Below are 22,425 nucleotides of genomic sequence, written 5' to 3' on the forward strand. Positions count from 1 at the left end.
ACGGGCTGCGCTTTCTGGCGGGGGTTCCCATCTACAATAGTCGTTGATCTTCATGATCGAGCCGAATTCTTGCCTCATATGGACTCGAGGGTGAAAATCCGGATCAGCCCCCGTCTCGTTTTACTTTCTTTGGGTCTTGTTGTTTTACCTGACGTAGCTCCTATGTGTGTGTGTGTGTGTGTGTTGTACGTTTGAATGTCAATGTTTTGAGGAGTTGTCACTTTTCCTCCCGTGAGGCTGAAGCTCACCACCACCACCACCACCACCACCACCACCGTAAGACGCGGATGCAAGGCTAGTTCAATATCGGCTCTGAAAGGGGACAGGGAGGGGACGGGTTTTCGTATCGTCGTAGCCCAAAGGGGAACTTGTGAGGTGCCACTATTCAAAAGTTCCCAGAGGTTATCAAGGTGGGCAGGCAGGCATGCTGCGGTGGTCCGGTACCCGTCGTCCGAAATCTCGGAAGCTTGCGCAAGCGCTCCACCAGGTAAACGCCCGAGGAACGGTCTGGACGCTGGGGGTTCGAGGATCCGTTTTCAATAACCCAGGCCAGTTGATCAGCTGAAACATCGTGTGCTTCGCCCGGTTGGCCGAGAGAGACGAGGGGGGGGGTGTTGATGGCAGCCGGATTGTGCGTTTCTCTCTTTGGGTCACCGTGCCGGTCAGCTACCGTTGCAGCTTATTACAAGCAACAATGAGCACGTACTTCCCATGTACATAAAGAGCTGACCACCTGTGCCTTTCTTTTCCCTTTCCCTCCCTCCCTCCATATCAAGCTCATAACTCGCCCATATCTCTTCTTCTTTTCTCCCAAAACAGAAAGGTCCAATCGCAAAAACTCTCGCTCCAAGCCCATACAATTTACCAAGAAAAGCAAGAAAAAGCTCCCACCACAAAACTCTCAACATGAAGTTCTCCGCCATCCTCCTCGCCGCCGCCGCTTCCAGCGTTGTTGCCCAGAGCTCTAGGTATGTATATACCCATCTGGTTCCCTTTGCTTCCGCGTCAGACAGTCACTTCCATGCAAAAATTCATTCCTTGGGCTAGCATTTGCTGACAACTGTCGGCTTTTCTTCTCCCTTCCCAAAGCAGCTCCAGCGCCCGCTCCTCGGCTTCCAGCAGCGTCGCTTCGTCGACCAGCGCCGCCAAGTCCTCCGCCTCCTCCTCGGCCAGCGCGACCAGCAAGAGCACCTCCAGCAGCAAGGCCGCCGCCCCGACCAACGCTGCCCGGGCTGGCGCCGGCGTCGCCGCCGTGGCTGTCGGCGTCGCTGCCCTGATGGTCTAGGCCGCGCACGCACGATGCTCTCGACCAGCAGACCGCTTCCTTTCTTTCGTTCCAGTTCAGTGCGAGAAATACACGGTGGATTAATTTGTATCGCTTTGCGGAGATGATCCTGTAGCGACGCACTAATACCCTCCCGTGGTGGAAGAAGTACTGATGAGTTACCCATGTCACATTAGCTTTAGATCAATGTCATCATCTATCAGCCCCTCTCCTTGTTCAAGAGAGTCTGACAGAATCAATTCTGTAGAGTCATCAAGAGAATTGTGTGTAAACATTGTATATCAACATAGTTACGTACCAAAAAGCTATACAGGTACTCTTTACGCCTAACCTTTGTTCGCCATGTACATACAACCACACACTCGTTCCACCTGTCCTACCCATCTTCCTGTAAATCCAAAACAAGACTTGAGAGAAAAAAAATCGTGGCTTTCGTGGCCCATGTATATCGCTTTCCGTGCCCATATGCTCCCCAGAAACATATCAAAATAAATGCAAAATAAACGTAAAACAGAAAGGGAAAACAGACCTCAAAGTTATCAAGAAAACGTTTGTGAGCGCCAGGTTCTTCCCCCTGTGCATCATCCGGCTTCCTGTCATTTGGAACAGATGTCACAAAAGACTACCGTAACTAAGCGTCAACCAGTTCACGATGAGGCAAAATAAAATGTGGGATGCCGGTTGCATCGAAAGGTTGGACGTCATGATCAATATCCTGTACAAAAACTCCCTTTCTGGACTCCAAAAAAAGATATATCCCAAAAATGAAAACAAAAATAAAACATGAGGGGGTATCGTGCCGAGGACCCTTACATTCCTTGGAAGCCTCCTCGGCCAGAGCCGAAGAAGCTGCCGAAATCCGGTTGCATTCCGTGCTCTGTAAACATTTGGTCGATCTGCTGCGCTTGCTGCTGCTCCTGGGGCTGGCGCGTACGCCTGTGGAAGAAACCAAAGCCACGGGACCGTTGCTGTTGCTGCTGAGCCTGCTGTTGTTGCTGCTGTTCTTGCTGCTGCTGCTGTTGTTGTTGTTGCTGCTGCTGCTGCTGCTGCTGCTGCTGTTGCTGAGCGCGTTGCGCTGCCTGCTGCTGTCGAGCTTGCGCGTGCGCTTGCGCTTGCGCCCTGGCCTGCTGTTGCCTCACCTGCGCCTGTGCCAAAGCCTGTGCCGCACCCGGATGCTGCATAGTCATGATGCCATTGCTATCGTACATGTTGCCCATATTCATGGCTCCTATGCTTTGGCGGCCGCCTTGAGGTGTCATGTACGGTGGCGGTTGGTTGACAAACGAGTTTCCCATTTCTTCTAGCGTTCCAGGAAAGAAAAAGGTAGGGTCTTGGGCCATGGTGACGGTGCCATCTTTAGAGGGCTGGAAGCCGAGCTCCATCATGGGCTGATTCGGGTACGCAAAAGGATCATCTGACGGGAACATGAGTGCATCGAGCTTGTTGACAGGGTTGTGCCCGTTCTGGGTGGCGACGGAATGCGGCATGAATGCCATACGGCTCGAACTTGCTGCTGTGCTCTCAGAGTCAGGGGTGGCTCGGGAAGACATGTCAAGCGACAGCATATCGTGCATACCGCCTCCAAAGCCATTCTCGTGGAAGCTTTGCTCAGATGGTGCCATGCTATCCATGGAGAAGCCGCTGGTCGACATGTGGCCACTGTGGGTCCGCAGTAGGTCCTCGGATCGCTGTGGCGACATGACATGAGAGACTCCGGGATGGCCAGCCACCATGCCATTAGATTTGCTGATGGATCGTTTTGCTGAAGCAATTGCCCTGCCCCGGGCTTGTTCTAGGGCTTCGGGCAACTGCTCAAAGAGGGCCTACGCTACAATTAGTCGGGTACACGGTATACATGGATTTCATTAGCTTCACTCACATTCAGCGATGTCGTCAACATGTCTGCAACCAGGCTCTTCTCTGCCAGGTCAGCTATCAGTTGTCGGCCAGTGCGAGCATCGGCAAGGACTTCGGCGCTTCCAGGCTTTCCGGGGTTTTCCAGGATGAAGAAGATGAGTGACAACACGGCGAAATACTCTGTGTAGAGCATGAACCAATAAGGACCACTCAGAACTCGCTGCTTCCGAATCTCTTGGCCGATGTGGATGACGTTGCGGGAAACGCTAATGGCGGCGGCGGCGCAAGCGTAAGACAAGTCATCGACTTTCATACCCTGGCAGAGACGCGGCGACATGTAGTGCAGAAAGGGACGGTACAGGAGAAGCTGAACGTGAGCGTAGGAGAAACGAAGCAAGTGCCGGACTCTGACAACTTCGATCGGCCCCTCCGGGCTCGGTCGCCAGGCTTCTGGCAGTCGCTCAAACCACCGTTGAAGTTCACCCTCGATTTCTTTGATGCGGGCATAGCTCACAGGGTTGCCGGTGGCTCCCATTTCGATTTTTACGCTTCCTGGTATTTTTATCGGATAGATGAGCTTTGAGATCTTGGCTAGCACATCCATCAGTCTCGTGTGCGCATTGAAGGCCTCGAAAAAGGAGGTTGATCCTGGCGGTGGACGCATAACGCCTTGGTTGGTAACATAGTCATCGTCGACTTCCATAGGATACGGCTGATCAATATCGTCTCCGCTGAGTAAAAGAGGAAGACCAAGCATTGTCGAGACATAAATGTCCATTTGTCGCACAACATAAAATATTCGTTTGCGTAGTTGCTCTTCTATTGGATTTAGTCGCGCATGTTGTAGGTGGCGGTGCAGGCCCATACGCAGGCATGATCTCATGGCGATACCAAGGATTGTGTAGCATGAACTAAGATTAGAAGTAGATTGGAGGAAAAGCGTCATGAAAAGAAGCGCTTGTATCGAGGTCAGTGTGCGGCAATCGCCAATGTCTTTGATGAGGGCTCGAGCTGTTTTGAAATATTTGTTTCTGCATGACGTTTAGTGGGAACTCTCATTTTCGGCATGGCGTGGGACGACGTACCCTTCTTCCATGGCAGCGCGGTATCCAGCGCCTTGGGCGGCTGAGGCGTCGAAGCTGTGGTACATGCAGCCAAGAGCGAGGATGGCGAACAGGAGGCCGAGGAATTGCGTGTCCTCGGGACCAAGATTCTCGAGAGGAATTTCGTATATTCGCTCAAACTGGTTGTTGAACGTGGGAACGTGAACGATACGGGTGAGGCAGGTAGCGCAAGTGAGCGAGTAGAAGCATAATCTTCGAGCAACGTCCTTGGGAGGCAGTTCGGGATACGTCGACATGGTGGAGAGGGGCGAATTGGCGTGCAAGGACGCAGACTCGGGATTGAGGAGGGCAGAGAGTTGATCGGGGCGCGGAAGAAAGGGGTTCGAGGCAGTGGTGCCAAGCATACCGCGAAAGTGTTCCTTCATCTTTTTGAGGAAAACGACACCGGAGGAGTTGCCATGAAAGTCCCAGTCGCCGCGTTCATCAATGTCGAGCTGGCCGAGAGAGTCGACCATGGATACCAGCTGAGGATCAGGCGTAGCTGGGTGCAGCATGGGAGTGTTTGCTTGCATCTTGCTAGCAGCCTGTATTCGAGACTGCTCGCGATTCTGGAATTCGGCTTGAACGCTGGGGTCCATGTTGGGGTCGGCCAAATCGATGTCGGGCATGAACTTGCGAAGAAGGGTCTCGGCACGATGCAGGCGACCTTCTAGAGCCTCGATATATTGGGGCGCCGGGTTGCGCCTTCGATTAGAAGGCTTATCATATGTGCAGTCTAGATGTAGCACAAGGACGTGTCAGCAGAGGGAGATGTTGACAAGTGGCAAGCGCGTAAAGCAAGCGCGTGCAGTTTGAGACCGAGATGTGACTTGACTTGACTAACCATAGCTATAGACGGAGCAGTGCGTACAAGGCTGCTTGCCGTCACATTTAATCTTCTTGCGACGACACTCGTCGCAGGCTCGGGTAACTCGCCGTCGCTTTTGTATAGGCTGAGAGGGGGCGTCGCCGACGGCAGGGCGGTCATCGAGTTCGATATCCGACTTTATGCTGTCGGTAGGTGAGGGGGCATCCTGGATGGGCCAGTCTGTGACAGACAGGGCGCCGGCCTCGTCGTCGGACATTTTGGGTCGGGAAGTGGCGCAGGAGCCACGATGGGTTGTACTAGAGGGGGGAGCAGGATGAAGAAAATTTGGAGGGGCTGGAACGAAGCACGGATGCAATGTTCGAGCAACAATCTCCAACCTTCCGACTCCTACTCGGCGATTTTACACAGGCGTCGTGGTCGACATAAATTCCGATGGCAGGTAGGGCGATTGGTAGGGCGGAGAGAGGGGGTGAATCGCTTGGCGCAAAAAAAAATCGGTTGCCGGTGTTGATGAGTGTATAGGAGTAAGGGTGGCGATAGGCCGAGGATACAAAGTCGGCAATGAAAAAATAAGTCCAGCAGAAAGAAGGTCGGTGCAACAATGTAAGCGATGAGGCGGCGACAAACGGCGGAATTGGATCGTGATGGAAGTTTTCGGCTGGGCGGTTGGCGGGTGGCAGTCGGCGCCCGGGGAACAGACGAAGCCAAACGGGCAGAGCGTCGCCTCTCCCAATTACCCCAGAGTCGGACGTGCGCAATTTGCCATCAGATTCGGCAGACGACGTTGACCGTTCGGACGAGTCGAGGCGCCGTAATCGCGAAGAGGTGCAGCGACGACAGCTGAGGGGAGGGTGGTGATGGGATGCCAGATGGGAGGAAGGCGATGGCCGAACGATGGTCGAGAGATGGGTGAGTGACAGGTGGAGGAGCGCGAAAGTTGGGTGAGACTTTTTGTCTTGGAGCGCTGGCTTGGACTACTTAGACCCGGCCAGGGATTTTGGGGGAGGATGGAAGAAAGACGGAGAGGGACGAGGGGAGGGTTTGATAGATTCGCACGATTGGTTAGTAGGCAGCCTGTCTAGAAGAAGGGGGGGGGCGTTGAGAGGGAGAGGGGGGAGGACCAGACTAACTAATAATTAGTTATGTCGTTGCAGGCGAGTCGATTGGGTGTGAGTAGTGAAGCTGGGTGGGTGATTGAGGAGGGTGATTGAGAAGCCATTTGCCTTATCGAAGATACTTTTCTTGCCTTTCCGATTTGCAGCAGGCTGCAGGGGCATGACAAGTCTCTACTGTTATCCGGTGTTGGGCTGGGTGTACGCTGGAGACGACAATGTTTAGGTACCTAGGTAGGTAGTTGCCGCTAAGGTACTGGTATACTCAAGGTTTACTTTTAGCGCCAACAATGGCCTGTTTTCGGTCCTTCAGCGGCCTGTTTGCCAGAGATTACAGTGGTCTGGCGAGCCTAAGCAGCTGTAAATCTAGTTGGTCTACGGAGTAGCGGGGTCGACAGTGGTGACAATGGTGGTAACTGCGGGCAGGTGCAGGGACCGATTGTATCTCAACCGTAATGTGGTAGGGTGAAATAAGATAAATAGCATCATTACAAAAACACATCATGAATTCATTGAAGAAAGTAATAAGAAATTCATCATGTGAGTAATCTCGGGGCACATTGCCAAAAAAGAAAAACTGTATCAATACCATAGAGCGTTACTACTTAGGTAGGGTGCAAGGCACAAGAACGAGCATACCCCAGGACCTTGCTTGGTACTTTTACAGGTCTTTGCGGCAGTTCGCCGGGTACTTCAGGCATGTAGGTAATCTGTACCTACGGAGCACCGACTGCTATCTCTGTACCCACTTAGCTAGCCAAGTACAGACGATCAACACGACTACGCGGCCAGTCAAAAATGAAATCCCAAGGTTAAAAAATAAAATAAAACAAAACTAGACTACCGAGTACGCGGCCTGATCCCCGGGCGTCACATACGAGGCTGCGTAGCTGTCTTAAAGGCCAGAATACAGTTGCCCTCCTCCGGCAACAGGCACCACACCACCACCACACTGTAAATTGTGCTCACTTGCCGACTGTCGGCCGCCGCCTGGGTTGTTACTATAATTCCCCGACAATTTCCGTCGCGTTTTCATCTCACGTTATAATGACTCGATACTCACCACCGCTTAACAAACATTGCCAGGTCCTATAGGGACATATTCATATTCCAGGCAATAAGACGTGCAAACGAGTCGGCCGACTCCATGGCGGGTCGAGCACGATTCACCCCTGGGGCCCCTCCAGTGCGCCCGCTGTAAGTACGGAGAACTTGCCGTCTTAGGTCGGTACCTAAGGTACGGATACAACTGTGCCTGCCCGTAAGTACCTGTACAGGGACTGCCCGGGTAGGGGTCCCTTGTTCTGCCATGTACCTATCCTTGCTACGTATCTGCCCAACTTACCCATCATTATCTCCATCCATCCATCAGAACATCTTCAGTCACTGTCAAAGAAAATGGCCCAGAAACCCGTTTGCATACTTGGATTCATGCTTTTCGGTTCTCGCCTCCTCTCTTCCAACCACCGCAACAATCGCCCCGGGTCTTCAGTCACCAGCCAACTAGTCGCTTGCCACTACAGTACCTTGGTCAGCCTCCTCCGAGCGGCCCCCATCCGCTCAGGGACTCGCACGGCATTCGCTTACCCCCAAAGCAATGCTCATTTCTTCTTGTTCTTCTTCCTGTCCTTCCTCTTGCAACCTGGGTGGCTGAACCTGGCTGACGTTGCGGCTTTGATTCCAGGGGAGAGGGGGGGCGGCCGACGTGGCGAGCATAATGACCGAGTTTATTTTATCCTGCCTTGTCATTGCTGGCGTCCCCCTTCGTCTCATCAGTTTCCAGCTGACAGTTATAGTATGCGGCCATGCCACTAACCACTTGGTATTACCACCTGCAACTAGTTACGCATTGCGAGCCCGGCTGAGCCCGGCTGAATCTGCTCGTAAGACGCCCGCCCGCGCCCGTCCATCCATTCACGATCCTGTTCAATGTTTGCTCCATCATGAAGAAAAACACCTCGCTCAATCTCATCTGTTCCCTTGCCTCGACATCTGAGACGCGTGACGACGACTGCCCGGGCATCAAAAGCACGTCCCGCCTGTCTACGTATGCAGGTTACCCACCATCACCCGCTCCCTGCCAGCCACCGTTGCATTTCGCGCAGCGAGCTAGCGATCTGGTCGCCTTCCATTTTCCCTTCTCTTCGCTCGCGACTCACTAATGAAGCTAGGGCGCGGGTGCCAGTCCAGGTGTGTGTTGGCGTCTGCTGCGAACGCCAGCTTCGCTCCGTGGCTGGCAGGTCGCGGAGGAGGGTGGAGGGGTCCGAGCCAGGACAACAGAGACAGACTGGAGTGCCCTGCGCTAATCCCTCCACCACCATCCAAGACGGTTCGGGCGGCTCAGCTGTGGGCCGTCGAAACTCGGTTGATTGCTCGCTCTCGCTCTCGTTCTTGTCTCGCGCCCTGCCTGTTTCTCGATCGCCTCGGGCTGCCGTACCAGGGCAGCCGTAGGTACCAGGGCAGCCGCCGCACGATACATGCAAGCCTGTTGATAAAAGTTCCCAGGCGGTTGGTCCTCGTAGCCAGGCAAATGCTACCGAGAAAACATGCCCACGTAACTAGGCGTATGGGGGGCTGTACGTTTAATGAAACATGTCTGCACCAGATGCGGCCACTGAATATCCAAACACCACCCAGTTAGTACAGCCAACTGGCACCCTGGCCACCGGCCCGCGTCTCATACACTTCATAATGCCTCATTCTCTTATGGGCGCTGTATCGATTAGCTACTGATACGGTCACGCTCGATCTTGCTAAGCAAGTTGCTCTACTCGGTCGCGTACAGAAATATTCAAGGCACTGGACTTGGTCTTTCCAGAAAAGCGATTCGTCCCGACGTCCATCCTGTCCGCAGAGACAGCTTTCATTTTGACTTACAAGACGTGAAGCCGGTGGGCAGAGATCGTCGTTCAGCAGAACCCGATTCAACGGTGCGGTCAAACTGGTCAGCTGGTCCATTGTAATGTTACCGCTCCTTGGAAGCCCTTGTTTCCATTTGACGGCCCTTACTCAATCAGTGGCTGTCATACATTAGCGTCCTTTATTTCCCTCTCCTCTTCATCATACCGAACTTGGCTTCTTTGGTAATGAGCTACGAAAAATAAAAAGCCACGCATAGTGTCGCAACTCCTAAATCTTGCACAGCCACACCCGCCGCCAAAAGGGCCGGCTGGTCTCACAATATAGCTAGCGATACAATTCCACTTGGGTTATAAAAAAACAAAGAGGACGACTCACCTCCCCAATTCGGCCCACGCGTGCCGAATCTCTCGCGCTTCTGCCACTAGCACCTCTTGGCCAAGATGCCGTGATCCGAGAGACGTGGCGAGAAGTGCACAGGAACCGCGCCCAGACCGTAAAATAAAAGGAGGAAGAGCCGAAACGACATCCGACTTTGCTTTTTGAATCGTGGCTGGCAGACAGGAGGGAAAGGGGCCGCAGCGGGGAAAGGGTCTGGCATAATACGACGAGGCTTGCGTCACTTGGCTTTGAACAACTCCCGTCGTCCTTGTTGTTACAGCTTAAAGGGTTTGGAGGTCAGGAAGCCCACTCATCCACTTTCCGGTGGCCCATAACTATACTTACTAGCTACTTGCAGGTAATAATAATGAGCAGCGTGCAAGAGAATCCACAGCGCCAGCAATTGCGGCGCCACCACAACACCAACTCGCCGAGTCGGTAGCGGGCCGGCCGGTGCAGCCAGCCAAGGGCCCTCTCATCATCAACCGCACGCAGCTGATTATGCCCGTCTTCCCCTGACCGTGCGGCGTCAGGAGGCGGGGGTGTCGACGAGTTACCATGCGTCGCCGTCTTCGTGGTCTACCAGCTTCAGTATCGTCGCAATGTTGTCTTTTCCAATTGAGCTCTGCAATTGGCCCATTTTCGCATCTCGCTTCCTCTGGTGCATGAGCGACCTCGGAACTGGCCAGCGAGTCAGGTCGTGGTTTATCAATTGTCCGCGGAGTCACCACTCTTCCGCCCGTTGCCCGGTCTTTTAACTTTATACTTGAAAAGTCCCGTACGATTACGCTGGCGAACGGTCAGCTTGACTATCGCTCCGACTTTTGTTTTTCTTGCCGCCGCCCCTCTTCTTCTTGCACTTCCCTCTCCACCCGAGTAACGCCTGCCGATCTGCAAATCGTGTCGTGATTTTGAGTTGCCATGTTGCGAGGCGAAGCGAGGCGAAGCGAGGCTCAGTTTTGTTCGGCCCCGATCGCTTGGCTCTCCAAATCGGCTTTTCGCACTTGCCAGATCCCGCCCACACTTGGCGTACCCGCATCTGGCGAAACCGCAAATCCAACCATGCAGGATTCGCACTTGACATCTCATCAGTTCCGGCCGAGGACGACGTCGGCCAAGTGCTTCGTCTTTGCTTCCCGAGCAGCGGGAACGTTGGGGGTTCGCCGCATCATGAAGCAAAAGAACCCCGGCAAACAGAGAACTAGCAGAAACTAGAGCCTATACTCGTAGTAATCCTCGACTAATAGGGCCACATCGGCCACATCGGCCACATAGGAGCCTGTAATTACTTATTGTTTGAACCGATTCAAAATTAGCGCCTGACAGTTGCAGAACAAAATCTCCAAGAGTCCAGCCTGAACTCGAAAGGACACCAGTTGACCTCCCGGAAGCCGAGTTACTCCAACGAAATGACCAAACTCCACGTTTCATGTTCCAACTTATCAACAGATGGCTATTACGCATGATACAAGGGTCCACACTCGACCAGTCATCGACTCATCCAAGGGATCCCTGCGAGAGCCGCCCTAACTACTGGTACTGGTAAGTAAGTGGGTGGTTGTCAGCCCTCTTTTTTTTTCCTGTCTTTGTGCCCACTCGCCAAGATGCTAATAATGCACTTGTCGTAATCTGCCCTATATAGTATGAACGCTATTGTCCCTCTATTGTCGACTAATAATAAGTTTATTGGCCTTGCTAATTTTGCATCGACTTTCCTCTTAGTCATGTAATCCGCTGTGCATGATTTGTTTCAACAAATTTGGGAGGACAAAAGAAACAATGGTTCGGTTCAATGTAGATGAAGCATGAGACAAGAGATATTGCGCCATATAGACCATGAAAGCAGAAGAAGAGGTTACAGTTGCTACGTCCTCGCCAAAGACGTTTGTCTTATACGGGCAAATGCAAACCCTCCCCTCCCCCTCCCCCCCAAAAAAAACTCGCAGGGACCAACTCTAGCGCAAACCAGCGATATCCAATCAAACATATTGAATCGCTTCCGAATCTTGTTCTTTCGGCCCAGCCTTGTCTCTTTGCGCAACCTGAACAAAGAGTGGTGTCATGCCGGTGTACGGATACATATCCTTGACCCCCTCCCCAGGCCAGTCCCCCATGGCATTTCAGTCTCGTGGCTCCCGGGGGGCGGAGACGGGGGCGGGCCAGCAGAAGCCCTCGTTATCTCGCTGCTCAGTGTAAACCGTTTTCCTCTATATAATCAAAGGAAAAAAAGCCATGACATCATGAGGCTTCTGCCGGCCTGCCGGCCTGCCGCCCGCGGTTGATGAAGGGGGGAGAGATGGGCAATATCCGGGGTTTGCCTATTTCCGACGCCGGGAACGGCTCCCCTCCTCCCCCCCCCCCCCCGTCGTCCCAACGACCACATTTTTTTTCCCTTGTTTCTACGAATGGGAATAAAGGCCGATATATGATATACCGGCGGCAACAATGTATCAGTATTCTGCAAGAGACCCCACGTGATAGCCCTGCCTGAACAAGGGGGCGAAGGGGTTGCATATTTATCGATTGGCTGAGACGGTGACCGGAACTCCAAACCCGTGGCGGCGTCGGCGCCGATACCGATTTACTGGGGCCTTTTTGCTGTTGGAAAGCTACCTAGTAGTTCGATGCAGCGGCCTGGGTGTTTCCGGAAGATGAGGTGCATTTTGTGTGTGTCGCTGTAGGGTTACTCTCCCGCTTTATAAGTTGTTGCCTTTCTGTGATGGATATGCGCGCGCATCTTCGTACAAAGGCTGGTGTGGGCATGTTTGCCCTCCCGCAAAGGCACCTGGCAGTTCCAAGAGCACATGACATAAAGAACCACGGGTAAAGAGACTATAAGGACTGACTGCAATCATGTTCATCAAACTTTTTAGAAATCTTGACAGGGATGCCTCGGCATAAGTTGTCATGTATGTACATTGCATGGCCTAACTGAGCTTCCTTGTGTTTAATCTTTCCTTTTTTTCAAACACGTTTCATGATTGTCATTAGAATCAAAAAAAATTGCTTGGTGGTGATTTCTTTCTTTTTCTTTTTTTTTCTTTTTTTGCTCGTAGGGCAGCTTTCTCTGCATTTGCGGCATGTTGTCTCTCGCACTTGCACTCGGCGTTTTTTTGTCCGAGGAAGCCATTTGTAGGTAAGATGCCCAGCTAAACTCTAGAGAACATGCGACTTGGGCAACAATGCGGACGTCACAACTGCATTTTTTTATTAGAGCACGTTCTATGCCTGGAGTTTTAGCAGTGACGCGGTCCTGTTACATGTATCTGAATAGGCCTCGCTATCGGATCTTCTCTACCGGGCGTAATAAACCAAACAAATAAATAAATAAATAAATGTTAGACTAGAGTTCTTTCAAAAAAAAGTCATTTTTCTAAAGAGGTCTGCTGTCAATGTTGGTACGAAATTTCGTGGGTATTGAGCTTGGAACGAGGGCCGAGATGGACATCATTCGTCCCATTGCTTCTTGCATCCTAGCCAGAGCACCGCTCATCGGTTGCCAACACAATGCGCCTCAGGCCCAGATACGTCCGTGGAAAAATGGTGACAAAGACGCCGATAATTGGGAAGAGATTACTGCACAATGCGGAAACTTGTTCGTGCAGTTGTCCGCCTGATCATGAAACATGGACCTGGAGTACCGATAGAACTCCACCGACCGATTCGAGACGGACACAACATTGCTTTTCGGTTGCCGTTCATGGACCCTTCATCGGCATTGATGATGAAAATTCCCCGCAAAGGTAATCTACATTCATCATACACCGATTACCAATGGCACAATCGACACTGCTAAATTTCAAAAGAGGCATTGTCGAATTCCCTGAGGGTAAAGGTCAGCTACGAAGTGGCTACGATGCGTCACGCGGCTGCCAACACCACGATTCCAGTGCCGCGCATACATCGCCACGGAACCGGCGCACAAAATCCCACTGGTCTTTGCTGCCTTTATCATTATGGACTATAGACATGTCTGACGCTTTGACAGATCCACTTCTTCCACACGACGAAACCCCATACCTTAAACGATAATATCAGCGAGCCCGAACTTAGGTTCTTCTACAGACAGGTAGCCAACATTCTACTACAGCTATCTACACTATCATTTCCACAGATAGGTTTACTATTCTAGACAGGGATAGCCTAACCTCAGCTTCTAGCAGGCCCTTCGTCCAGAACATAAACTCTCTAGTCGAGTTCGCTAGTAGTAGTACTAGATTCCTCCCCTCATAGCCCTACACTACATCTAAGTAATGGTACTCCGCAATGGCCAATATGCACATGTTACAAGCTGCCTCTGAAGCGTAATGATGCCGTCTTGGATGACGACGATGTGCGCGACAACTCTGTCTCACGTCGGCTGTTTCAACGGCTAGTAGCGGGCGGAAAAGACCTACATTCTGCAAGTTAAACAACATGGGAAAATACAATAATACCTTACAGTACTCTCGTCTTCATGATAGTGCCACCGTATTTCTGGCACTGACAATTACTGCTCCAGCTCCAGTTTTGCTATTCCTCGCACGTTGCCAGCATATGCTCAATAGTCCTCTTCTGGGTGCTATTCAGTACAAGATGCTTCTAAATCCCCGGTCTGCGCTTCTTGACGCACTCTTCGTCGAGACGGACCCGACCTTCGCCGCATCCCCCAGTCACGCCCTGATTCGGAAGTAGCCTCGTGCCCTTGGACACGCACTCGCCGTTGAGAAGGACCCTGTTTGACCCGCAATTCGGAGGTTGGAGCTGCGTGGACGGCGCCTGGAGTCGCGAGCCAGAAGGTTGAAACTGGGTGGACGGTGCCTGGGGAAAGGCAGCCTATTTCATGCGAAGAAAGAACTTGAGTAATATTGCACAGCTGCTTCATGGCCGTAATGATACTTCGATACTAGCTGAAGATGGTAACTGAGCCAAAGGCTTTTTCTACTATATACATACTTCTTCAGTTGAAGATTACTTGGTAGATTACGAGGCTCGCTGTGATGGGTGGTAGTATGGAAGCCTTTCGCAGCGGCTTACAAGCGAGCTCCATCGCCGGAGCAGTGCATCGATGAAATCACCGCTCTTGATATGGAAGCAGAATAATACGATTGATATATGCTATTGTTCTATATTATCACCTAATCCAACAGGTCCCCTTGCGTGGCGCTCTCAGCCGTCTATACCCCAAGGGTTGAAGTTGGCAACGCTTTTTTGCACCTGCCCTATGAATTTTCAATATATACGTAAATATGAAACCCATCAAACATGTACGGCCACAGCCGAGTGATAAATCTGGATCCCGTCTGATCTCCGAGCGATAACCACTCGAGCGCCTGAATAGTAGCTGGTTCGGTGACGACCAGCGAACTCCAGGTGCTGTACATGTTCCTTTCTTTTTTTTTTCTTTTTTTGGTTTGAGCTTCTTCACTCACATCTTGCAAGGAATTTTACGAAAACTAGAATCATGGGAGCATATCGCAAACGTTAATTGTTGTGCGCGTCCATTATCGTGGCTTTGCCCAACTCTCTTTTTGTAGATGGGGAGATGCGGCTATTGTTCTATCCTACTTTGGTCCATGACGATTGTTAACTCTACTACTCTGACTCTGTACTTTTTTTTCTCCTGATTATCTTCTCTTCAAATTCAACTGGCCAGGCTTCCTTCAGGTGCGCACATGATCCTCCAAGTTGCATGCTTGTCCGTCTTCACCCCAACTTGCACATACTGGCACACTCATCCACCAACTCGGCAGTTTAGTTTAAAGGAATACGCGAGGTATGTACTATATTTCATCTATTTACTTTGTTCTGAAAACGAGATATATATCCAGCATTTCTCATATACATTTACATTTTGCACAAACAGATGGCACTCTTAAGCACCGTTGATGGTCCAGGTGGCGCCACGGATGAGGGTGCCGTCGTTGTCACGACCCCCGAAAGCCTTCCAGATGTCGAGGCAAGTGTCGATGGAGTGGTCGTTGCTGAGGTTGCGGTCGGCGACAATGGCAGTCTTGGTGACTCCCTTGTGCTTGATGGTGATGGTCTTGCCGCAGAGCTTGTTGTGCTGCGCGGAGCCGTAGCGGTCAAAGACATCGGCGGGCATGGCAACAAAGGAAGCGCCCTGGTTGACGTTCTTGAAGTAGGTGCTGATGCCGCAGGCGCCGGAGTCTCGGAGGATATGGTGGCACTGGGTGGCATCGCCGAAGCGGTAGATGGAAATGTTCTGGTTGCTGCCAGAGGCACGCTTCTCGATCTCGGTGGCGGGAGCAGCGGCAGCAGTGGCTGCGAGGGCAAGGGTGGCAATACCAGTGTAGAGCATTTTGACTTTTGTGTTATTCGTTGTTGGGTATGGTGTTTTTGTTTTTTGTTTTTTGTTTGGTTTTTTGGAAATATGTAGAGAAGAAGAGTGTAGTGTAATTGAGAATGTTCGTCTGGAGAGCAAACTCCATGTTTGTTTAGGGTCGTGAGAGACTCTTATATACTTTTCGCTCATCTCCATGCCCTGCTATACTTTGATTTACTACAACTTGCGCGACTTCTCAGCCCTCCACCCCTTTTGGTAATAGCATCACAACATTGGCATCCCAAACTTCGGCGATATCCAGGCTAGGGTCGGAGTAGCGTCCAGGAACCAAAATCTCACCAGCTTCCGACTTGCTGGCGTGCCGACAAGTGCGTAGAACGACACCACCCTCGTGGATAGTTCCGCCTTTGTCCAGGCACACCTGAATGTAACAATGATTTTAGCTCCTTCCCGAGTCTAGGCCCTGACTATCCATGATTTAGGGTCTCAGGCACGCGCTTTTGGTATTGGCCGATCCTCCTTGCCGCTGTAAGCTTATTATGGGGTTACGGCGACTTTAAAGCCGGCGCCATGTCCAATTGGTGGAAATATGGGTTGCAAAGGGAACTCAGCCAAGCCCTTGGACGGCACCGCGGTCCTCATGGAGGGCAAGGTTTGTCCGAAGCTTGTAAAGACAGAGTGCTTTTTAAAGTGATGACTCGAGATCAAGAGTCTGGCGCTTGGCCGTGTTTCCAAGATCAACCTTGATGCACTCACTTGCAACGTTGGCTTACGGGCCACCTGTAAGCCCAGCAAGCTGTGGCGGTGGGCTCATGTATCATTCAGGATTCCTGCAGGCTCAAATCAGTAACACCGCTGTTCACAATGATTACATTTTGGGAAACTCCCGGCTGTATCAGCGTAGACCAGGTGGTGGGTTTGGCTGGTGGGTTGAAGGATTAATATTAGTATCACCAGTTCTCTAGCGGCGAACGCCTAATGACGGCCATCGTCGAGGAAAGGCCCACGGCTACACGCCAGAGGAGGAATTGCTAGATTCTAGACTAAGCTCGCCGAGCTCAAAAAAATAGCATGGGGGTCATTGGCGCAACTGATCCGGTCATCACTTTGGGTTGAAAGGTAGCGTGGCGCTATCGAGGAGTGAATGGAAAAAAAGTACTCATTGCCATGTAAGCGCATTGAGGTCGGCAACTTTCGATCCCACCAACCAAGTGCGCTCAGATTTGCAGCTCGCATGTTGATGCTGTAAGTTGTCCAAGTCCACAGCCAGACACGGATGGCGCAAATGCAATGAGGGCATTAAGGAATACAAGACATGACCAAAGATGTCGAGAAATCGTCGCGACAGGTATACTCAATCCGCAGTAGTAGCGTTGGCACACATTGCATCGCCAGACTGGTTGCGATATGTCTAAGCTATGTACAATGGGGTGGGTGTCTTGGCAGTGAAGAGATCTAGGATCGCTACGGGTCCCTCATGTAATGGGCTGGGGGAATCCTATTTTGAGAGCCAGAATAAAGAGTATTATTTAACATTTTTGACCACACTCCAGAACATCTGTCTATTTTTTAGTTTGTCGACTAGTTAGTCGATGAACAGGGCAGTCATTAGTTATGTGGAGGAGGCTCTGGTTTGAGTTGGTCCGCGTTGGTCTGAGTTGGTCTGAGTTGTGCCCCTCTAAGTTAATAGTACCTACTTAGGTAAGTACGAGTTAGGTAGTCAACTTAGTACTTGGTACTTACCACCTACAGCTCCACCAGGCAACAGCCCACCCCGCCATTGACGTGAATCTCCAACAACCTTCATCTATTGTTGCTGAAAACTAGCAGAGCTGGGCACGCCCTTCTGGCATCAATTACCGCAAATCTCCAGTCATCCAGATCGCCGTCTTTTACTGATGACATCTTCTGGTGCCCCTGCGGATGCGCCCGCGCAGACCGCCGTAGTCGAGGAATTGCTCGTCACAGGTACAATCTCCAGCTATCCTGCCATTCTGTTTGCGCCTCTTGCTAACGCACCCCGCCTCCTAGAGCTGCCCAGGTTCGATTTCGATCTCTATATTCAAAACTACACCGGTTCGTTGCCCGAGCCGTGCGCGTCACGCATCTACGGAAACGACTAACCTCCGCACCAGGACGAACCCGGTTCGACCGTCTACTGCTAATAGGCAAGCACTGCGTGCCTCTGCGATTAGACGCCTTAAAAGGCGCAATCGCTGAAGCAAAGAGCGGTCGAGACGTATCACACTACAAGCAGGCATGGGACTGCATCCGCAAGCTCGCTCCCAACGAGCCCGAAGCCACGCGAGATGAAGCTTGGATCGCCGCCACGGAAAAGTCCAACAAGGCCGAAACGCAACGTCTCGAGTCGGAGCTCAAGGGTTATAAGAACAACCTCATCAAAGAAAGCATCAGGGTACTGTTTCCATATTCACAAACGGCTCAGATGTTTCAGAAGGCATATGTTAACAGAATTGTGCAGATGGGTAATGAAGATCTCGGTCGACATTTCGAGGCCATAGGCAAACTCAATGAATCCAGCGAAGCCTACAGTCGCATGCGCCAAGACATAAGCACCACGAAGCATATCCTCGATTGCGGCGTTCACTTGACCAACCTGTCACTATATCGTCGAGATTGGAACATGGTTCTTACAAACATTGGCAAGATCACGGGCGTGCAATCGACAGATGAGGAGCACACCCTGCAGACGTTTGTTCGTGTCATGTCAGGCATTGCTCATCTGAACTTGGGCAACTACCTAGAGTCGGCGAGAAGTCTGCTGCTCACCGATTTTGCCGTGCCGCCGGCCCAGTACAGCCACGTCGCTAGTCCGAACGACATTGCCGTCTATGGTGGCCTAACGGCTCTCGCCACAATGGACAGAACCGATCTTCAGCGTCGTGTGCTCGAAAACCAATCATTCAGAACATTCTTGGAGCACGAGCCACACATCCGTAAAGCTGTGAGCATGTTTGTTAGCGGTCGTTACTCCAACTGTCTCTCCATCTTGGAGTCCTACCGCTCAGATTATCTTCTGGATGTTTACTTGCAAAAACACGTCACAGAACTTTACAAGCGTATCCGCACAAAGTGTATCGTGCAATATTTCGTCCCCTTTTCGCGCATTACTCTAAAGAGCCTCGACGGCGCATTTGGACTAGCCGGGCAGTCTTTGCAGGATGAGCTTATAGCCATGATTCGCAATGACTACCTCAATGCCCGTATCGATTCCAGAAATCAGGTAGGCGCAAACGCACATCGCTATTCCCATGAACCGTTGGCTAACTCGCTCCTCTTAGCTACTTGTTGCCGTCCAACCAGACCCTCGCGAAGACATGCAGCAAAAATCGTTGGAAATGGCAAAGAAATACGAAAATGAAGCCACTGAGCATCTGCGACGCATCAGCATCATATCTGCCGGGCTCGAGGTCCCGGCAAGCAAGAGGGAGCATGCTGCACCTCCCGAAGAATGGTTTGATGACCCAAGGCAACTGGCTTTGCTGGAAAGCAAGGAGACTGGGGGTGCTGAAGTTGAAGAGGAATAGAAACAACCTCTCTTTAAGCAATCATTTCTCCGCAGACTTTTGAGGTGGAAAGCAGTTTGATACAAACTCTCGGATTGGCGCATTGTCTTCATTAGGGGCTTTAGCATATTCGCATAGGCAGACAGGCGGATGCATTACGATCAAGAATGATGAATTAAATATTTAGAAACTGATAATTGTAATCACTCCAACATTTGCACTTTCGGATTGATCGGCGTTGCAACATGCCGAGCACAAGGGTATATATATTTCATTTCGTAACACGTGGTATATGCTTTCGTTGTACAAGCTCTCTTTTTTGTGCTCGTCCTTTCTGTCTTGTCCCCTTCAATATTCTCCAGCTTCACCCCATCAGCTGCCGCAAGTCTTCTGGCGGCCAGCGCACCTGCGCAAACGTCAGACAGCGCTTGATGCTCTGCAGGAACTTGCGCGTCACCTCGTCGCCCATGACGTGGCCCTTTTCGCCGTCGTGCAGCTTTTCGCGCGCGCTGCGCTCGTGGATGCCGACCATGGTCACGCCAATGGGCCAGGCGGCCTTGCCGATGCTCAGGCGGAGGTAACCGTTGTTGGCGTCGACGTAGCGGCGCTCCTGCAGGGCCTTGACGATCTCGACGACGGGCTCCAGGAGCGAGTCGTCCAGATCGCCGGTTTCGAATTTTCGAAATAGCTAAAAATAATAGAAAAATTAAACTCTGTAAGCATTTGACTTTTTCAAGTTGAAACACGTTTTCATTTTTTCACTGGGAGTAGATGCGGAAACTCACCGGCTTCATATTTTCAATGGTTTGCAGCATCGCGCTGTAGGCCGTCTTGCTGGCGCTGGTGTCTCGTCTCTCCTGCTCCATGGTGCGCTGGTACGTGGCGAGCACCATGGTGAAGTAGCTCGCGAGCTGCCTGTACAGCCACTCGCGCGCCGCCTTGTCCTTGGGGACCGTGTCGACCTTCATGTCCGCCTCGTCCACCAGCTTCAGCGTCGTCGGGATCGGCCCGTCCGTCAGCACCGTGCTGGCCTTCTTGTAACGCCGCAGCCGACCGGCATGCGTCTCGCCAAACAGCACCGCCGGGTGTCCCAGCTCGCGCAGCTTCGCAAACAGCTCCTCGTCCGGCACGTCGTCGGCGCCCGCGCCCCCGCCCCCGCCCAGGCCGTCGTCGTCGTGGCTGGGCTTCTCCTGCTCGGCAAGGCCGAGCCGCCGGCGCTTGGCCTGCTCTTCTTCCCACTCCTGCTCCTCGCGCCGACGGCGCGATTCTTCGGCCAGCTTTCGGCGCTTCTCATCGCGCGCTTCCCGCTCCGCGGCCGTATCTTCTTCGAGTTTGCGCTTCGCGGCGGCCTTGGCCTCGCGCTCCTTTTCCAGAGCGGCCTGTTCCGCCAGGTAAGCCTTTCTGCGTTCGGCTTCGACTTCCGATCGCTTCAAATATTGTTTCTGCTTGTCGCTGTCGTCGGTGCTCGCGGATTTCTTGCCCTTGGACAGCTCCTTGCCCATCAAGGCTGCAAAGTCCATGGCTGCCTGGAATTGCCCTTGCTGGCGCAAAAGCTATGTGTTGCCTCAATCGTTGCTAAGAGTATGTTCTCGATAGATTTTCTGTCGTCGGCGATCGAAATTCAGCACAATGTTGGATGAGGCGCAATTGTGTCAATGTTGAACGCTGGAGAATGCAACCAAAAAACTATCGATTGCGGCTATTTGCCGGGTAATTTGCCGCGACTAAAAGTGAGGTCGTCACTGACCGTCGTGTTCAGAAAACGAATACACAACAACTGACTATCGCATATAGTACATTAATCAGTAAGCTTTATGGGACTTTCGACTTTTCATATATATAGCCTTCGAAATGTCGGACGCTGGCGGCGAGTTCCGGCCTGAGCCGCCTTTTCTAGTTCGCCTCTTCTACAAGTCTGGCTCATTGATCCAGTACGTCCAGCATCATTGTTCATCATTGCAGATAACTGACAAAGAGTTCAGTCCCGAAAACTTCGCAAACTCTGCCTCACTTTCGTCCCTCAATGTCTACACCTGGCCATCATGTAGTCTTCAGGAATTGGTTTACGAACTCGCAGATGCTCGGCCAACTCCGCTCCCTTCCCCATCAATAGGCACGAGAGTGGTATTTCAGCTTGTCTATCCTGATTTGAAAAGCGCCAGCTCGGTGGGTGGTAGGAGAACTAGATTTGCTGTCAAGGATCTGGGCAGTTTCGTCGTTGGTGCTGATGGACCCGGCGTTGAAGACGATGAGCATCTTGGTACCAACGGTAGGGGCCGCGGGACTACTATATGGACTCTGCAAGACGCGCATTTTGCAGCGGGAGATTACATATCATGCGCAATACTGCCACCATTGGGTGATGGATCCGTTGCGCCAGCTTACGATGCCACCAAGTTGCAGGAGCCTCCGAGGCAAGCCATGCCCGATCAGCTATCAGCTCTTGGCACCCGTCGAAACCACTATGGCCACAATCCACGAGTTGGGTATCAAAACGACGGACCTGGGTTTCCGCGCGGCGATTGGAGAGTAAACAATCAGCGGCAACAACCTGGCCGTGGGAGGGGTAGGGGTCGTGGTAGAGGCCACTGGTAGCCCAATTGCCCCTCCAAATATTGTAAATAGGAACCTCTCGACGTATTTCACTGGGTACGTGTGGTTATGTGCCCGGTTATTCGTCGCTACTTGTGTTGGAAGACGCTCGAAGATGGTCGAAGATTGATTTTATGGCGGCGCAAAGGAACGATATATGTACACGGTTTTCTCCTCCACGGTATTTCTTCTCTCCCTCTATTTCTCATATGCCGTATCGCCTTTTCTCTTCGCTCGTAGATCCCAGAGACCCTACATGTCATCTGATTAGGGATGGGAATTATCCGGGTAGTGTTCAAACTTACGTCTGTCTTGTAGGCAATGTAGCCCATGATGGCGGGGACGACTGCGACGTACATCAGGGTGATACGGGCATTCCTTGGTGTCCAGCGGAAGTATTGCACGCGAGTCTTCTGCATCGCTGTTTACTGTAGGTCAGCAAAGCTCGAACAGTTCAGGATCCCGGGGAGGAACTCATAGCGCACCCTGCAGCTTCAGGTAGGCCGGATCCGGCTTGACGTCTATTGTATATTTATTAGTTGAGATCAATTGACTCCGTTCTTTCGGGACTCACTGAGGTGCGCCATCTTCACA

At 51.9% G+C, this 22,425-nt stretch overlaps 7 protein-coding genes across 7 annotated transcripts; 2 read left to right on the plus strand and 5 right to left on the minus strand.

Annotated features, from left to right (window-relative positions):
- Positions 1–906: 906 nt before the first annotated feature.
- V2A60_002723 (uncharacterized protein) lies at positions 907–1,285 on the plus strand (the record flags this gene model as incomplete). The annotated part of the gene is made up of 2 exons (XM_083254069.1): positions 907–968; positions 1,093–1,285. The coding sequence occupies 2 exons, from the start codon at positions 907–909 to the stop codon at positions 1,283–1,285; spliced, it is 255 nt and encodes an 84-aa protein (XP_083110195.1).
- Positions 1,286–2,094: 809 nt separating this feature from the next.
- On the minus strand, positions 2,095–5,330 carry V2A60_002724 (uncharacterized protein; the record flags this gene model as incomplete). The annotated part of the gene is made up of 4 exons (XM_083254070.1): positions 2,095–3,108; positions 3,165–4,173; positions 4,228–4,981; positions 5,117–5,330. The coding sequence occupies 4 exons, from the start codon at positions 5,328–5,330 to the stop codon at positions 2,095–2,097; spliced, it is 2,991 nt and encodes a 996-aa protein (XP_083110196.1).
- A 9,950-nt stretch (positions 5,331–15,280) lies between these two features.
- Positions 15,281–15,727, minus strand: V2A60_002725 (RlpA-like double-psi beta-barrel domain-containing protein; the record flags this gene model as incomplete). The annotated part of the gene is made up of 1 exon (XM_083254071.1): positions 15,281–15,727. The coding sequence occupies one exon, from the start codon at positions 15,725–15,727 to the stop codon at positions 15,281–15,283; it is 447 nt and encodes a 148-aa protein (XP_083110197.1).
- Positions 15,728–17,610: 1,883 nt separating this feature from the next.
- V2A60_002726 (26S proteasome subunit RPN7-domain-containing protein) lies at positions 17,611–19,260 on the plus strand (the record flags this gene model as incomplete). Its single annotated transcript, XM_083254072.1, has 4 exons — positions 17,611–17,680; positions 17,744–17,788; positions 17,848–18,956; positions 19,015–19,260. The coding sequence occupies 4 exons, from the start codon at positions 17,611–17,613 to the stop codon at positions 19,258–19,260; spliced, it is 1,470 nt and encodes a 489-aa protein (XP_083110198.1).
- A 343-nt stretch (positions 19,261–19,603) lies between these two features.
- On the minus strand, positions 19,604–20,759 carry V2A60_002727 (mRNA splicing protein PRP18; the record flags this gene model as incomplete). The annotated part of the gene is made up of 2 exons (XM_083254073.1): positions 19,604–19,927; positions 20,025–20,759. 2 exons carry the CDS (start codon positions 20,757–20,759, stop codon positions 19,604–19,606), a joined length of 1,059 nt encoding a protein of 352 aa, XP_083110199.1.
- A 586-nt stretch (positions 20,760–21,345) lies between these two features.
- V2A60_002728 (uncharacterized protein) lies at positions 21,346–21,552 on the minus strand (the record flags this gene model as incomplete). Its single annotated transcript, XM_083254074.1, has 1 exon — positions 21,346–21,552. One exon carries the CDS (start codon positions 21,550–21,552, stop codon positions 21,346–21,348), a length of 207 nt encoding a protein of 68 aa, XP_083110200.1.
- Positions 21,553–22,029: 477 nt separating this feature from the next.
- Positions 22,030–22,418, minus strand: V2A60_002729 (uncharacterized protein; the record flags this gene model as incomplete). The annotated part of the gene is made up of 4 exons (XM_083254075.1): positions 22,030–22,083; positions 22,137–22,252; positions 22,317–22,352; positions 22,406–22,418. The coding sequence occupies 4 exons, from the start codon at positions 22,416–22,418 to the stop codon at positions 22,030–22,032; spliced, it is 219 nt and encodes a 72-aa protein (XP_083110201.1).
- Positions 22,419–22,425: the final 7 nt, after the last annotated feature.

The sequence above is a fragment of the Cordyceps javanica genome, chromosome 2 (genome assembly GCF_051103115.1).
Source record: "Cordyceps javanica chromosome 2, complete sequence".
NCBI classification, from domain to species: domain Eukaryota; kingdom Fungi; phylum Ascomycota; class Sordariomycetes; order Hypocreales; family Cordycipitaceae; genus Cordyceps; species Cordyceps javanica.